This window comes from Trichoderma asperellum, chromosome 3, assembly GCF_020647865.1.
Source record: "Trichoderma asperellum chromosome 3, complete sequence".
Lineage (NCBI taxonomy): Eukaryota > Fungi > Ascomycota > Sordariomycetes > Hypocreales > Hypocreaceae > Trichoderma > Trichoderma asperellum.
In genome coordinates, this window is record NC_089417.1 from 2,462,610 (window position 1) to 2,477,903 (window position 15,294).

General features: G+C 51.1%; 5 protein-coding genes across 6 annotated transcripts; 2 read left to right on the top strand and 3 right to left on the bottom strand.

The window, feature by feature from the left end:
- The first annotated feature begins 726 nt into the window (after positions 1 to 726).
- On the top strand, positions 727 to 3,093 carry NIC3 (Kynurenine 3-monooxygenase). The gene is made up of 4 exons (XM_024900864.2): positions 727 to 1,023; positions 1,284 to 1,501; positions 1,648 to 2,073; positions 2,147 to 3,093. Exons 1-4 carry the CDS (start codon positions 915 to 917, stop codon positions 2,906 to 2,908), a joined length of 1,515 nt encoding a protein of 504 aa, XP_024757418.1. The 5' UTR covers positions 727 to 914; the 3' UTR covers positions 2,909 to 3,093.
- A 339-nt stretch (positions 3,094 to 3,432) lies between these two features.
- TrAFT101_005387 (mitochondrial 37S ribosomal protein uS8m) lies at positions 3,433 to 4,460 on the top strand. The gene is made up of 2 exons (XM_024902746.2): positions 3,433 to 3,608; positions 3,685 to 4,460. The coding sequence occupies exon 2, from the start codon at positions 3,770 to 3,772 to the stop codon at positions 4,268 to 4,270; it is 501 nt and encodes a 166-aa protein (XP_024757417.1). The 5' UTR covers positions 3,433 to 3,608; positions 3,685 to 3,769; the 3' UTR covers positions 4,271 to 4,460.
- Positions 4,427 to 7,185, bottom strand: TrAFT101_005388 (uncharacterized protein). 2 transcript variants are annotated; one of them, XM_066127463.1, is made up of 2 exons: positions 6,902 to 7,185; positions 4,427 to 6,592 (listed from the first exon to the last, which is right to left on the bottom strand). In XM_066127463.1, the coding sequence occupies exons 1-2, from the start codon at positions 6,972 to 6,974 to the stop codon at positions 4,815 to 4,817; spliced, it is 1,851 nt and encodes a 616-aa protein (XP_065983574.1). In that variant the 5' UTR covers positions 6,975 to 7,185; the 3' UTR covers positions 4,427 to 4,814. The 2 variants fall into 2 exon arrangements, with proteins under 2 accessions (XP_065983574.1, XP_065983575.1); XM_066127464.1 differs by having other exon boundaries at positions 4,427 to 7,185.
- Positions 7,186 to 9,407: 2,222 nt separating this feature from the next.
- Positions 9,408 to 12,439, bottom strand: MEF1 (Elongation factor G, mitochondrial). Its single transcript, XM_024902745.2, has 4 exons — positions 12,221 to 12,439; positions 12,007 to 12,118; positions 9,902 to 11,928; positions 9,408 to 9,808 (listed from the first exon to the last, which is right to left on the bottom strand). Exons 1-4 carry the CDS (start codon positions 12,388 to 12,390, stop codon positions 9,754 to 9,756), a joined length of 2,364 nt encoding a protein of 787 aa, XP_024757414.1. The 5' UTR covers positions 12,391 to 12,439; the 3' UTR covers positions 9,408 to 9,753.
- A 463-nt stretch (positions 12,440 to 12,902) lies between these two features.
- TrAFT101_005390 (uncharacterized protein) lies at positions 12,903 to 14,437 on the bottom strand (the record flags this gene model as incomplete). The annotated part of the gene is made up of 2 exons (XM_024908709.2): positions 12,903 to 14,056; positions 14,122 to 14,437. The coding sequence occupies 2 exons, from the start codon at positions 14,435 to 14,437 to the stop codon at positions 12,903 to 12,905; spliced, it is 1,470 nt and encodes a 489-aa protein (XP_024757413.2).
- Between the last annotated feature and the right edge of the window lie 857 nt (positions 14,438 to 15,294).

Genomic DNA, 15,294 nt, shown 5'->3' on the forward strand with positions numbered 1-15,294 from the left:
GAGGCTACGAGTAAGGCGGCGGTTATTCCGCACTTAACCGTTCTAGCGGGGCATTCTATGCGCAGCCATTCGTGCGCTATAATATACTGGCTGATGGCTCTGCGCATATATGGATGTATCTGACGATCAAGGCGCTAGTGGGCGTATGGCAGTTTTCTATAATACAAATGCACGCAAAGGTAACGTAATGCTAATGAAAATTAAATGTAAAGGTAAGTAAGTAGTATAGAATTGAAAGTAGCAAGATAGGTAGATTCTGTGCCTTGATAAATTAGCCCCCCCTTTTCAAACGTCACACACAACAACAGTTTTTATATCTTCTCCCCACCGTCTCCAATGCTTTACCAGGGCTGGCTATACATCTTTTAGTTGTCCTTTGCCAGCGTAACATGCAGTCATTAATGCCAAAGGACCTTGATATATTCTCGCAGACCGTACACTAGAAGAAGAGCCAGCACCTGGTCAAGTTCAAATCTCAAAAGAAATCTCCCGCGGACTGAGGGCAGTTATTCTAATTGGGAAAGCCGCCTTGCGACCTCGTCCGAATCCGGCAAGGCCTCGAAATCCTAATGGCTGCGAGACGAGATGGATCGGGTACCTAATACCGCTGCAGATTTTTAAAAATCCAAATTAACTACCGCTGCTACTACTCGAAACTCGCTCAACAAAAGCCACTAAGACGAAAGGCGGACAAGGCCACGCCAATAATACTGTGGCTGGCCTTTAGCATGATGTGATCAGACTCGGCTCATCACTGTAAATTAATTCCAATGTAGTTTTCGCCCCCTTCGGCCGGAGCCTGGGCTTCCTTATAGCTCCAGAGCTCCCGGCCATCTTATATATACTCTCCTTCTTCCCTTAAAAGCCCTCTGGAGGTTCCTTTTCGATACGGAGCTGTTTTGACTTGGGAAACCATGGCGGACACTAAGATTGTTGTTGTTGGCGCCGGCCCTGTTGGGTCGTTGGCGGCGCTCTATGCCGCCAAGAGAGGCCACCAAGTCGAAGTCTATGAGTTGCGGCCGGGTAAGTGTACAATTTTTTTTTTTTCCAGTGTATCGTGAGTCCGACACCTCCGAACTCGGGCTGGTGTTGTTGCAGCTCTCGTACGACACAAATCTGCATTTTCTGGCTCGAAGATTTTGGCGATTTTGTTTTCAAACTGTTTTTTTTTTCTTCTCCCGGTTACAGAGGCACTGCGTTGTTGTTTAGCTTTCTGAAGAGTCTATGACTTCTATTTGATTTATCACATGCTTTCAACAGCTCCGCTAACGACTATGTTGTAGATCTTCGCGATCCAAGCATAGTGCCGCTCAACTTCACAAAGTCCATTAATTTGGCCTTGTCTGAGCGAGGACTTTATGCTATGAAGCAGTCGGGAGAGCCACAGCTTGTTGACCATGTCATGTCCGCAACTATTCCTATGCGTGGGCGAATGATTCATGGGCAGTCACCAAACGGAAGCCTATACGAGCACTCTCAAAACTATGGTGTGGACGATCAGGTAAGGAAACTTCACAAACAGCTAGATCTAACTGATTATGTCTTCATCGTCACTCGCTTCTTTCCTAAATGTGCACAACCTTATTTCCTGTCATCTATCTCTTCTCTTCGCTGTTTTATGAGACTTTACTAACTCAACTTACCTAGGCTATCAATGCGATTGACCGAGGAAGTCTCAACTCTCGGCTACTAGACATCCTAGACTCTTTACCCAATGTCAAGCTATTCTTCAACCACAAGCTTACCGGAGCTGATTTCAAAGCCAACAAGGCTTGGTTCGAGGCACGCGACAAGGATTTTGTTGCCAATGGCCGCCCCAGGGAAATCGAGATTACTTTTGATCTCATGATTGGAGCGGATGGCGCACACTCCGCCGTTCGCTACCACCTGATGAAGTTTACCAGAATGGACTACCAACAGGAATACATTGACACCTTGTGGTGCGAATTCCATCTGCCTCCCCGTGCTGTGGATGAGAACGAAAAAGACCCCAACGCAAAGTTCCGCATTTCGCCGAACCACCTGCATATCTGGCCCGGCAAGGACTTCATGTTCATTGCCATTCCTAGCGAGGTAGGATTTTTTTTTCCGCTTACAAATACGCAATGTGATTTCTAATGGCATGTTTACTGATATGGTGCTCTAGAATGGCTCTTTTACTTGTACTCTGTTCATACCCAGCGCCGAGATTTCTGAGTTAGAGAGAGATCCCTCAACCCTGCCAGCCTTCTTTGACAAACACTTCCCCGGAGTTACCGCCTTAATACCTGGGCCGGACCTCATCAAGTCATTCAAGACAAACCCTCACCTGCCATTAATCAGCCTCAAGTGCAAGCCCTATCACCATGGCTCTTCTGGAGTCATCGTTGGTGACGCCGCCCACGCCATGGTGCCCTTCTACGGTCAGGGCATGAATGCCGGCATGGAAGATGTTCGCATTCTGTTCTCCATCCTAGACAAGCACATGAATCTTGAAGAAAGCAACAACCCCGATGGAGAGCTCATCAACTCTGCTGAGACGTCGGCTTTCCAGCGCTCGCTCGCACTGGCAGAGTACTCTGCCGTCCGAGCAGAGGACGCCTACGCCATTAACAACCTGGCGCTCCAAAATTACGTCGAGATGAGATCATCTGTTCTGTCAAAGCGTTACAGACTACGCAAGTATCTCGAAGAGTTTATGAGCGTTCACTTCCCGTCCTTTGGCTGGCAGACCAAGTACTCGAGGGTCAGCTTCGGCAACGAGGGATACGCCGAAGTGATTCGCAAGAGCGACCGCCAGGGCCAGATTCTGATGCAGAGCTTCATTGCGCTCGTCTCAAGCCCTGTTGTTTTGACAGCACTCGTATTGGCATACAAGCGCCGCGGATCTCTCTTATCGTTTGTGCGTGGGCTATTCAGTTGGAACTAATACTGAATAGAGCTTTATGCAAGAGGGGGAGGGCGCTGCCCACTGCTGCTGTATCTTTTTTTTTTTTTTAATTGTATTCAATTATCTGAAACATGGCGATTTGTTACTTTGGCTGCTTAGCAAATGATGTGCGGCTTGAAGAAAATGAAGACGGGTGCAGCATTAAAAAGATTCGAGCGACTCAAAAGAGTATAGAAGTTTGGAAAAAAAAAAAATTAATGGGCGGCATAGTCTGATACAAGCCAATGTTTGGATACCTCAACTCCAGTTATTATACAAGTAGCATTTCACACCAAAATAGATTTATTATTCTTATTCCATTAATAGTTATTGTCATTGGCAATTGATATGTTTTTCTTTCCTTCTTTCGACGGGATTGCCGACTCTGTGAAGAATCACAGCGAGGAGGGAGCGCCTAGGCCTATGCGTCTGCGATAGTACGATCCTGCTTAGTCACCAATCTCCAAATTTTTGGCGATTCCGGCTCCAGGCACTAAGCACCACCACCCATATCGAAAGAATCGCGACAACCTCGCAAAGAAAAGCCCCCCCCGTTCCAACTCTCAGCTTGCCAAAATCGCCGCAGCCCTCGCAAAGCGCCATCTTCCCAGGACCACCTCTCTCCTGGGAATCCTTCATTGCTGCCCAACAAGGGCGATTGGCCAAAAAAGTCAAGTGCGGTCCGAACAGGCAATGCGCTGTGAGTTGCCAAAAAAACCCCAAGAAACAACTTTTGAATACCAAAAAAACAACATCTGACCAAAGAACAAAAATAGAAACTCGTACAAAGCTCTCATTCCGAACAACCAATAACTTAAAACATACATATACAACAACAAAACACACAAACCTCAGCCCACCATGCCGTCCATACTCAACATCGCACACATGTGCTCCCACCTCCAAAACGCCTCCAAAGCCCGCCTCGGCCTCACCTCCATCGCAAACACCAAATACAACCTGCACCTCGCCCTCGCCCTGCACCGCTCCGGTTTCTTCTCGTCCGTCTACCGCGCGGGCCCGCAGCCCCCCACCGCCGAGCAAATGGTCGCCCAGGTCCCCGAGCCCGTCACCAACGCCACCGTCGCCAAGATGCGCATCTGGCTCGGGCTCAAGTACTGGGAGGGCAAGCCCGTGCTTAACAAGGCCTCTGTGATTAGCAAGCCGTCGAGGTTGATGACTGTGGATGTGCAGGAGCTGGGGAGGCTAACGAGGGGGTTCCCAACAAAGGTCAAAGGCGGGATGGTGCAGGGGCTGGGTGTGGGCGAGTGTATGTTTGTTTCGACGTCAAGAGGAGTGCTGGAGGTTAGGGAAGCGCTGGCGAGGAAAGTTGGTGGTGTTTTGATGTGCCGAGTATCATAAATTCAATGTTTGAACATGGGGGGATGGGGGGGAAAAAAAGGAAAACTGGGCCTGGAGATATTGCGGCTTCATGATGTATATATATATCGTCTCATAAAGAAATGGGGGGAGAGAAAAGTACGTCTCACTGTATGAATAGAATGGATTTCAAACAAAGGCAAGGTCTCAAATCTACAAAGAAGAATTGGAGGCTGTTAAGTGAAGACAGCAAACAGCCATGTTTGGCGAAAAATATTCAGCAGTTTATACAATAATCCCAAAGTCCCAGAAAACAAAAATTCACCAATGGTCGCTATAAACAGGTATCTAAGGTATCTTAATAAACTACATCTTTCCTTTTCGACAGGGAACCTGTCCATTATTACATAGACAAAGGATTCGATATCAAACAAAAGAAACAAGGCACAAAGAAAAAGCATCTCCACCTAGTCAATCTGACAAAACGCCATCCACGACCATACGAAACACCAAACTGCTTGAAATTTTCCCATTGATTTAGATTATTGCTTGTGACGGTGCTTAGAGGGTTGCCTCGGCAGTCGTCTTAGTAAGTCTCCGGGACGGCGGTCTCAGCAACTTGCTCCTTTGGCTCTTCGACAATCTCAGAAGCCTGCTCAACAGGAGCCTCCACACTGGCAACCTCTGGCTCAGCAACAACCTCGACAGCGGATTCAACAGCAGGAGTCTCTTCAGCCTTGACTTCAACAGCCTCGGCAGTCTCAGGCACGGGCTCAGGAGCAGCCTCAGTAAGCTCAGCCTCCTCAGCGATCGCAACAACTTCCTCAACGGTCTCAACATTGGCAGTCTCGACAGCCGCCTCTTCCACAGGGAGAGCCTCCGGCTCAGCGGGCTGGGCGGTGGCGTTTTCTTCGTGAATCTCCTCCTTAACGGGCTCCTCAACAGGCTCTTCAACAGGCTCCTCAACAGGTTTGGCGACAGACTTCTCTTCCTCCAACGTAGGCGAAGGAGACTTCTTACCAACCAGCTTCTTAGAAGTCTTCTTGCTGGGGCTGCCGTCATAGTGGCTGCCGTCCGAAGCGCCCGATGCCACCGTTCCAGCGGTGGAGGGGCGGGATCCTGCTCGAGATCCAGACTTCTTGGGAGGCGTAGTCGGCTCCTGGAATTTGCTAGTTGAGGCCTGGGTAGGTCGCATCATGCGAGCCAAGAAGCCCTCATCCACCTCCTTCACCTTCTTGGGCGCTTCACGGGCAGGTTTGGCGGGTGGTGGGCCAATGCTCGGCCGAGCACGCGCGGCAGGCTGCTTGGCCGTTCCAGTGCTGGAAGCAGCTCGGCCAGATGCATGTACACCCTGTCGGCTGAGCGATTGACGTGAATTGGTCTGTCTAGCCTGGGTTATTCCAGCTGCCGCGCCAGTCTTGGAGACAGAGGAGGCGGTGGGAGCTGTAAGAGAAGAGGGAAGGCCAACTGGCTTGGTGGGCGACTTGGTCCTCGGCTTCGCGGCAGCAGGTCCATGATCAGCAGCCTTGCTAGCCAAAGGTTTCTTGGTAGCCGAGGTTGCCGCTCCAACTCTAGGCCTTGCAGTGGCAGCTGATCTCGCTGTAGCTGATGATTCTCTCTTCACAGTAGAAGATTCTGCGGTTTTCTGAGTTGGCCTGACGCTCGCTCTCCTGGAGGCGTCCGTGGTGGCCTTGGTAGCAGTAGCCGCAGGCTTGGGGGCAACTTTAGTAGCCGCTTTGGGGGCTGCAGATGTTCGTGTAGCAGCGGTCTTTGTAGCGGTTGTGGCAGTCCTTGTGGCCGCAGGCTTGGCGACGGTTTTGGTAGCTGCCGGCTTCGTCGTCTTGGTCGTTTTCTGTGTGCCAGGACGAGCGCTGCTGACGGGAGCAACTTCCTTGGGTGCCGGCTTCTCAGGTTCAGCTTCGGGCGCATTCTCTGGAGCAGATTCGGGCGTAGATTCGGGCGCAGACGCAGGCGCAGATTCGGGTGCAGATTCGGGCTCGGGCTCAGCCTTTGCAGTGAGTGGATCTGCTGGCGACAGAATGCCAGTAGGAGTCTCTTCGTCCATGACCTTGTCGGGATTGTGGCTCGGGTGGTCCGACACAGCTCCTCGGAGCTCGAAGCTAGCTCTGGCAACGCCCACGGACAGCTTGTCCATGGCGGAGCTGATGTTGGCAACGGATGCAGACATTTGCGGTTTCTCTTGGCTCGTCGGGGCGGATTCGCGGGGAATGTCGAGGCTGGGTCGGGCAGAGGAGTCGCGAGATGCGGAGCCGTTGTCTCTAACCAAGCCGATGACGCCGTTGCGCTCAATGGCAACAAAGCTGCTGCGCACCTTATTGAGCGGCCTTGGGGAGCCGCTGAGAGCTAGTGGCGTGAGAGAAAACGAGTTAGCGGACGGCACTTTTTTGTCTCTGTGTGTGTGGCATGGCATGCGGCAGCAGTAGCTCTTTTGGGGGAAAGCAGCCTCCAGCTCAGCCAGCCCAGCGGAACTAACAGCTACAGGAGCAGCTCAGGAGCGTCTGCGCTGGACAACAACAAACAGGCTTCTTGAAGGGCATGTAATGATAGGCTGGAGATCATGAACAGAGGAAGATCACGGAGCAAAACATCAGCACACACTGAGAGCATTACCTCCTGGGGTTGGAGAGGGACTAGAAACACCAAGGGCTCTACCTCTATCGTCGTCCGCCGGGCTCGCGTCCCCTTTGTTCTCGAACATGGCTCGCAGGTTCTTGACCGCGCTCATGGTGAAAGACGGGCCGCGTCCGCGGGGGGAAGCTCTGGGGAAAGATTTCGTTCGCAATCGATGCTGGAGGTTTGTTTGTGAGGATTAGGGAGACGGGGAAAAAAGAAGAAAAAGGAATACTAATAGCTTCGCAGGTCTGGAGTAGGGAAATTGATAAACAAAATAGAGCTAGGCCGAATACTTGTAATAAGGGAGAAGGGCAGAGGATCCAGTGTGGGAGCACCACAAGTACTAGTACAAGCCGCGGGCCCAGGAGGCTGGAGGCGGGCCACGGGTAAAACATGCGACACAAGTCCAGGTACAGATGCCTAGCCCGCGACTCCATATCTCCATACTCCATACATGGCGCGACACGGGTCAATTGGAATCAGGGGTATCTTTTAGTTTTGGCCTGGGCCAGACCAGGCCATTGCAGAGATAAAGTGGCCTCTTTGCAAGTGCTGCAGTATAGAATTGGTAATGCTCCAAGATGTGCACTGCAGCTGCATAGCCGTGCCTGTGCAAGGCAAGGCATAACAGCTGAACGTGAGTAAAACCGTGTCTCAATCACAGGTGTCAGCCTGTCTTACATGCTTCACAACTGTCTCCAAAAATAGCAGCCTGCGTCTGTCAGGTCGACTCGTCTCTTCATCAGCCACATCAGCGCGACGCCGCGCCTTGCATGCGCCCGCCAGCCGCGAAGATCTCAAGCCAACCCGCCACACAAGGAAGTTGTCAACGTTCCAACGGCAAGAAATGAGGTTCGGATGGGCCGATCCGCTATGCCGCTACAGCGCAAGTTCGGCGTTCCCCATGGCGACAGCAGCCCAGAGCGGGACCTTCCAGAACAAGTACCTGCTTCCACGGCGCCTGTGCTGGCGTCTACATGGACATGCCACTTTCGCCGTAGTGCTCGTACTTACACCAAGCTGCCGCTTAGTCCTGACGCCTACCAGGCAATCTTCCATCCAGCTGCTAATTCAGCATCATGCGTTCCTGTTACTAGAAGGTACTGTTCCCGTTTAATGTTGGTATAAATCACTCCACGGCGGTGGCGCATAAAACTGTAAGGAGGCCAATGACGAAGGGCGCAAAAGGTCTCTCATACGAGTGTGTGGCCACTTTGGGCAACACACCCAATGGCGCGACGACAGCTGATTGGCCAGCAAGTAAAATAGCTGCAAATAGCCAGACGGTTTAATCTCCCTTGCTGGCTGTTGGAGGGGTGGATTTCATGTCAGGAGACGGCCAAGCAGACGCGCCGACTGAGGCTATCGAGACGACTTCATTTCGGCTTTCAAGCACTCAATGGTGGTGCATGCCTGTGTCCAGCATTGTGATGAAAGTACCGGCTACGGGGAACTCAGTATTAGTGGTGGCGGCATGGGTAGCATCTGTCACATTGTCTGCGAGATCCTGCTCTGTTCCTGCTCCGAACACTAATACGAAGTTGACAGCCCCCCTTGCATTGGTAGAGTCGAGAACTACTCCTGGTAAGTGCGGGCATAGTATACATATGCGTACAACAACGACAAACGTCGGACATGCCCGTTCTGTCAATCGCATTTACAAGGAGGCAGTATAATGAAGCACGCAATAGAAAATATATGCTTTGAAAGTCAACCGATAAACTCCTTCCCCGATGGCGCATCGCCGGCACCAGGCTCTTGCTTGCATATGGCATGTAGAAATATATGTATGCATCACCTGCATGGTCAGCAGCAGTAAGGGGGACCCCAGCCAGAGCACGTTCCGCATATCGAACCCTCCTCTCGTTATTCCAGGTCCTCAAACCAACAATCCCTTCCCTAACCCACAGCTTCTCCATACAGATTCCCGCTGCTAGTGCATGCTGTTTCGTTACCATGTAGCGGTACTCGGCACCACGATTCTCAAAATCCAGTTGACACGTTGTCGCAACTGAGCGCATAAGATGAGATCGCTCATGATTTGGAAAACCATCCAGGGATCAGGCGGAAACAACAGCCTCTTCGGATGTGCGCCGTGTCTTATCTAATACTCTTTAATGACAGTCTAGCCCCGTATGGCTCCAGCATTGAGGGTCTATATACGTCCTCTTCGCGTATGGGTATGAGGAAGAGAAAACGGCCCTACGCAAGCGAGATGCTATGCGAGACCTACTGCGAGTTCTTCTACTAGCGCTGCTTGCATCCTCCGGTAACGCGACTTATTACTTGCAGTATTCGCAACAAATCAATACGAAAACGCAGCTATTTGTCTCCCCACTTGCCTGCCCCCTGCAGTATTAGTCCTACTGCCGCTGCTAGTAGTAGTAGCAGTACCTACCAGTAGCGATAGGAATCTGCCAGGGCTGTCTTCCTGCTGACATACGGATCCCTCCAGTATGACCGATGCAGGGCTGGACGGATCTATTTTGTTTCGAGCTGGGCTTGTTTGAAATGAGGTCACTCTTGGCTCGTGGGCTGTTCATTGCGAGGAGTCAAGTCCAACTGCGTCTTAGTGTACATATATGCATGAATCAAGTCTATCTCTCTGCATCTAATCCTATTGGTCTTAGCAGCATTTGCTTTTTTATATCCCTGAACCTTTTTGCTTTCTGGCTCTTTTTTTCTCTCTCTTCTAGAATCATCAGATGGACTGCATAATCACATCTGCATGCTTCTTTTCCGTACTCCATACATACAAGATACACGTTTTACAAGAGGGGTATTCTTACAAGGCAGACCCCCGGCTATCATTAAAGACGTATATGATGTCACTTCTTTGGGGGGGCTGCCTGGGCCAAGCGGCCTTCATTAGCTAAAACCATACGGAGCCTTTATTTGGTTCTCTTGGCGTCGAGCTCGGCCTCGTACTTGGCGATCAGCTCCTTCCTATTTATGGGATTAGTCATATGACGATATAAACAAACGGGATGCCTCATTAATCTGGTGAGAGGGGAACATGATAAAGAAGAAGAAACTTACTGCAAGTGAGGAGGAGCAGGAGCATAGTGGCTGAACTCCATGCTGAATTCACCCTTGCCCTGTGTAGCGGCACGCAGCTGCGAGCTGAAGCCAAACATGGCGTTCAAGCTGCAGTCACAGGTCAGGACAAAGTCTTCGCTGCCAATTTCGGTATCGTTAATCGTCGCATTGCGCTTGTTCATCAACATGAGAATGTTTCCTTGGAATTCGTTGGGGGCGGTAATGGTGGTCTTCATCAGGGGCTCAAGGACCTGACCACCGGCCTCAGGGAAGGCCTTACGGAAGGCCATCTGGGTAGCCAAGCTGAAAGCGTAATCGGAAGAATCGGTGACGTGGGTCTGACCGTCGTTGATGATCATCTTGGAGCCAATAACGCGGTGGCCCAGCAGGGGACCCTTTTCACAGGCGAGCTCAAAGCCCTTGGAACAGGCAGACAGGAACTTGTCGGGAATGTGGCCACCGACAACCTGACTCTCGTAGTGGTTCTCATCCGGCTTGTCATTGGGCTCAATGTAGCCAGCAACTCGGGCAAAGTCACCAGGACCACCGCTCTGTCGCTTGAGGAGGTAATCGAAATCAGCACGGCGGGAAATTGTCTCACGGTAGGCGACACGAGGTTGGCCAGTGACACACTCGGTCTTGTACTCTCGCTTCAAACGCTCAACATAGACTTCAAGATGCAGCTCGCCCATGCCGGAAATGATGGTCTCCTCGCTCTCGGCGTCAACGTGGACACGGAAAGTCGGGTCCTCGCGCTGGAATCGGTTCATCGCCTTACTGAAGTTGTCGGCATCGCCAGAACGCTTGGGCTTGATCGACAGAGACATGACGGCATCAGGAACGAACATAGAAGACATAGTGTAAGGGAGACCACCATCGGTAAAGGTATCACCAGAGGCGCAGTCGACACCGAACACGGCGCAGATTTCACCAGCACCAACCTCGCTGACGTCCTCCATCTCGTTGGAGTGCATGCGAACAATACGGGGAATGCGGACCTTCTTATCAGTTCGGGAGTTGTACAGGTAGGTGCCCTTGCTAAGCGTTCCCTGGTAGACACGGATGTAGGTGAGTTGGCCATAGTTGTTCTCTTCGAGCTTGAAAGCAAGGCCGACAAAGGGCAAAGAGTTGTAGGGGACCAATTTGACCATCTCCTCTCCCTTGGACTTGTCCAGCGCAGTGTTTTCAATCTGACCGGGGTTAGGCAGGTAGTCGCAAACAGCATCCAGCATAGGCTGGATACCCTTATCGGCCAGTGCAGAACCCATCATGACAGGAGTGAACTTGAGGGCAGTCGTAGCGCGGCGAATAGCAGCCTTGATCTGATCGTTGGTGGGCTCCTGTTCATCGAGATACAGCTCGGCAATTTCGTCGTCAACATCAGCCAGCTTCTCAATCAGGACCTGTCGCTTCTCGGCGGCAAACTCCTGAAGATTGGCAGGGACCTGATCGCTAACTCTGACCTTGGTACCACGGGGACCTTCAAAGTACATAGCCTTCATCTCGATAATGTCAACGACACCCTCGAATTCGTCTTCCGCGCCAATGGGAATCTGAATGGCAGCCGCGGGAATCTTGAGCTTGGTGTTGATCTGTTCGACGGCCTTCCAGGGGTTGGCACCCATGCGGTCCATCTTGTTGACGAAGGAAATTCTGGGAACATCGTAGCGCTTCATTTGCCGATCAACCGTAATCGTTTGAGACTGAACACCGCTGACAGCACAGAGAATCATGACGGCACCGTCGAGCACGCGCAGAGCACGCTCGACCTCGATGGTGAAGTCAATATGGCCGGGAGTGTCGATCAAGTTGACATGATACAATTCTTCCTTTCCGTTTACCGTTTTCTTCCAGTCGCAGAATGTAGCCGCAGACTGAATAGTGATACCTTTTTCTCGTTCCAGTTCCATAGAGTCCATCTTGGCGCCGACGGCATCCTTGCCTCGAACCTCGTGGATTGCCTTGATTCGACCAGTGTAGAAGAGAACTCGTTCCGTTACCGTAGTTTTGCCACTGTCAATGTGTGCCTAAATTTTCATTGTCTTAGTTTCTTATTCTTTTGCTCTATTTCGTTGCGCCGTTAACAATCGGAAGGGATATCGTACCGCAATACCGATGTTCCGAACTCTTTCGAGACGTTGAGCCTCTGCAGGATCCATATTGGCGGCAACATATTCGGGAGTCAGGCTGGCAGCATCATTCTGTGCTTTTTTCAAACTGTATCTCAAAAAGTCAGCCTTTTGTTTTCCAGTTCCATATAGCACAACACACAAGCTTAAAAAGCTCAATGCAATTAGGTGCAGAATGTGTGGTCCTTACGCTTCCTGCGCAGCACTACATCGCTGAGACGATCCGCTGAAAGCTCGCAGCTGGCTTTGGAAAGCCAAGGGAAGAATCGCAGCCTGGAAATTGCGAGCTCCAGAAGCTGCCTTCTGGGCATCCCCAAACAGATGGCAATTAAGCCATCTGGCAGTCCCAAATGCCCTCATGGTGCAAGCTTGTCCACGGGCAAAGTGGGTGTTTGGCACTGAAGATCGGCCATCGGCTTAATGGCCGCATTGAAACTTTTTTTTTTCTTAGTCTGTCAGGGTCCCTCCAATTGGCTCGCCTCCTCACGTGCTTACGCAAATCGGACCACCACCACCACAGTGTTTCGGAATAGTTGCTACTATTATTACTACTGAATTATACTCAATTACGGCCGGAGTAAAATGCTCCAAGTTCTTGTTGTAGAAGGATAATGATATTGATTTTTTGTAACATTTATAGTCTAAGCTGCATGTCTATGTGCACTTATGTACCTTAGGTATCTGAACGCTCTTTTGTAGCGAATGCTCGAGAAGCCGGCCTCCTCAACTCCAGCGGTGCTTGCTAGTATGGAAAAAAATAAATAAAAAATAAAAAATCCCTATTATACCAAATGCGCCCTAGAATCATCCCAAAAGTCATTAAAAGCACTACTAGGTAGAGCGTGTCGAAGAGATTGGATGACAATGCAAGTTTACAGCCAGCCAATGCCGAAAATGGCGCTTCCAAGGAGGGTGTAGCCGAGGGTCAAGCCAACAACAATCGCTCCAGGGCCGGAAAAGGCGCTGGTCAAAGGGGCAGCGTTGTCGTTGGACTGGAAGCCACTAGCAGCAGACAAGCCGGATCCCGTTGATGAGGAAGGGCCAGACTTGCTCTGGTTGGGGGCGCTGGTGGCGGACGGGATAGGGGCGCCACTGCTGGCGAAAGCAACAACGTTGGTCTTAGTGGAGTTGAAGCTTGTGGGAGCAATCGCAATCTCGTTGTTGACCAGGTCGTAGACAACAAATGCAGAGCGAAGGAAAGTATCACCCAGCAGGTAAGGGGCTCCAGTCGTGTTCTGGATACCAAATTCGCAAACAGACTGGCCTTGGTTGGGTCCAGAGGAAAACTTGGGCGCAGGACCACCGCTAAAGAGGTCGAGGGCAAGCTCGGCCATGCTGACGTTGATCTTGGGACCTTGGGGACCGGCAAAAGTGAATGAGAAGTGCCCATTAATATTTCGGATTGAGCAAGGAACAACAGCCAAGCCAAATTCCTCGTTGTAGCTTGCGCCAACTTCCTTCCATGCCTCCTCGGCCATGTCCTGCGGCAGATAGGTCAAGGTCGTTCCCGAATCCAGAACGGCGACCAGGGTGCCCTCGTTCGTGCTGAGAGTATCGGTTCCTGAAGGGCTTGTAGCTTGCACCTCATAGAGCTCAACTGCGAACTCTGTGAAGACATTGCTGTTATCAGCACGGAGAATGTTGATCTTGGTCAAATCGCCCTCGTACTTTTCCGTGTCAATGCCACCAAACAGGATGGAGCCCGTGCTAGCATCAAGGTCGTTTAGCCACAGACTGTATGCGACGGTGTTGATTAGCTTCTCCTTTTGCAAGACAACCGGAAGATTCGGGTAGGTGGATCGCGTTGTGCCGAGAGAAGCTTCATCGTTGACATAGCCGACTCCGATTAGGCCATTGGCGATGGACGAGTCCAGGCCAAGACCCATGGTCAGGTTGGAGACAGTCACGCCGCCGATATGAAAGTCATCTTGGAAGTAATCGCCCTTGGAAAATGTGTTATCGACATAGGTAATATCGAAGTCGCCTTGTCCAACATCGACGAAGGTGCTGGATTTATCAGAGTTGACTATAAGCAATTGTCAGTTGAGTGTAAGTTAAAAAGCATAAAATAGCTTGGATGACTCTACTGACAGCTTCCGAAGGTGCATCCAGGATTCCTCTGTGATACTTCGGTACAGATGGCGGCCGATGAAGCAGGCACCCAGACATCACTACTGCCTGTGTCGAGCTGAAGGGTTATGTTTTGAGGAGGAGTGCCAACCTCGACGTTGAGGAAATATCCGCCCTGGACCTGTTGGTTTGAAAGAACGCCATTGACGGTGGTGGCTCGGCGGCTTAGGTCTCTCAGGAGCGGCCCGTCTCGCTTCTCGATATCGAACTGGACGACTTGCGCCTGGGCGGCAGAAGCCAGGGCTATGCCCGCAGTGGCCAGGGGTGAGGCCTTCATGATGCGAAGTTATAGAATAATACTCGGCTGCGATGAGGTGAGGTGTTGAAGAATTTTGTACGCAGTCTTGAATCGTATATCACAAGACTCAGGGGAGAGTGGCCGTGCGTCTCCTGAGTAATATAAGTACGCCGTGGGTCAAGGCAATATAATAGGACAATGCCAAAGAAGGAATACTATGATAGGTATTTTCAAATAAAGAAATGCACTCAAAATATAAAGAAAAATCAAACAAACGGCAAAAACCAAAAAAAAAGACTTCACGACGCTCAATAGGGCTCCAGGACTCTATTATAAATGGCACAAGGCAGAGCGGATTCCAGCGTGGCTGTGTGAAATGAGACCCGTGGCCGGCGCTGCTGAAACAGGAGAAGCTGCAGCGGCAAAGCGTCGTCATTAGCGCCCATGGGGTGGATGCTGGGCCGGCAGAGACAGGCGCTGGGCCCATGCCGAACGGCCGAGCGTGTGGCAGGACAACGCGCGAGCGGACTGGACGGCTCTGCCAGTGACGACGACAGCCTCAGATTTCCCCGGGAAGATGGAACCCTTTTTTGTTCCATTGCTTCTTCTCCTCGTGGCCTTGAGATTTTGAGTTTCTTGGCTGTGCCTCTTCTTCATCCGTCGGCCTGTCCGTCTGTCCGCACCCGTGCTGCTCGCATTGGCGGTACTGCAAATACTCCTAGGCAGTGTAAAATAATCGTGCAATTAGCTGGATGATTACAGCCGCTCCATACCGCCACACGTAATACGGGCTGTGAGGTACCTTTGCAGCACATATTCCTACAGAACTGGAGTACATAATGCTAGTACTGCTATTAGCCCTCTTACGGGCAGGGCTCTGCGCCGCCAAGACAGCT

Coding starts and splice junctions, on each gene's coding strand:
- NIC3 (XM_024900864.2), top strand. CDS start 915: ATGGCGGACACTAAGATTGTTGTTGTTGGCGCCGGCCCTGTTGGGTCG. Junction 1,024..1,283: donor AGTCTATGAGTTGCGGCCGG/GTAAGTGTACAA, acceptor ACTATGTTGTAG/ATCTTCGCGATCCAAGCATA. Junction 2,074..2,146: donor TCATTGCCATTCCTAGCGAG/GTAGGATTTTTT, acceptor ATGGTGCTCTAG/AATGGCTCTTTTACTTGTAC.
- TrAFT101_005387 (XM_024902746.2), top strand. CDS start 3,770: ATGCCGTCCATACTCAACATCGCACACATGTGCTCCCACCTCCAAAAC.
- TrAFT101_005388 (XM_066127463.1), bottom strand. CDS start 6,974: ATGAGCGCGGTCAAGAACCTGCGAGCCATGTTCGAGAACAAAGGGGAC. Junction 6,593..6,901: donor CCCGGCGGACGACGATAGAG/GTAGAGCCCTTG, acceptor TCACGCCACTAG/CTCTCAGCGGCTCCCCAAGG.
- MEF1 (XM_024902745.2), bottom strand. CDS start 12,390: ATGAGGGCATTTGGGACTGCCAGATGGCTTAATTGCCATCTGTTTGGG. Junction 11,929..12,006: donor TTCGGAACATCGGTATTGCG/GTACGATATCCC, acceptor ATGAAAATTTAG/GCACACATTGACAGTGGCAA. Junction 9,809..9,901: donor CCTGCTCCTCCTCACTTGCA/GTAAGTTTCTTC, acceptor TCCCATAAATAG/GAAGGAGCTGATCGCCAAGT.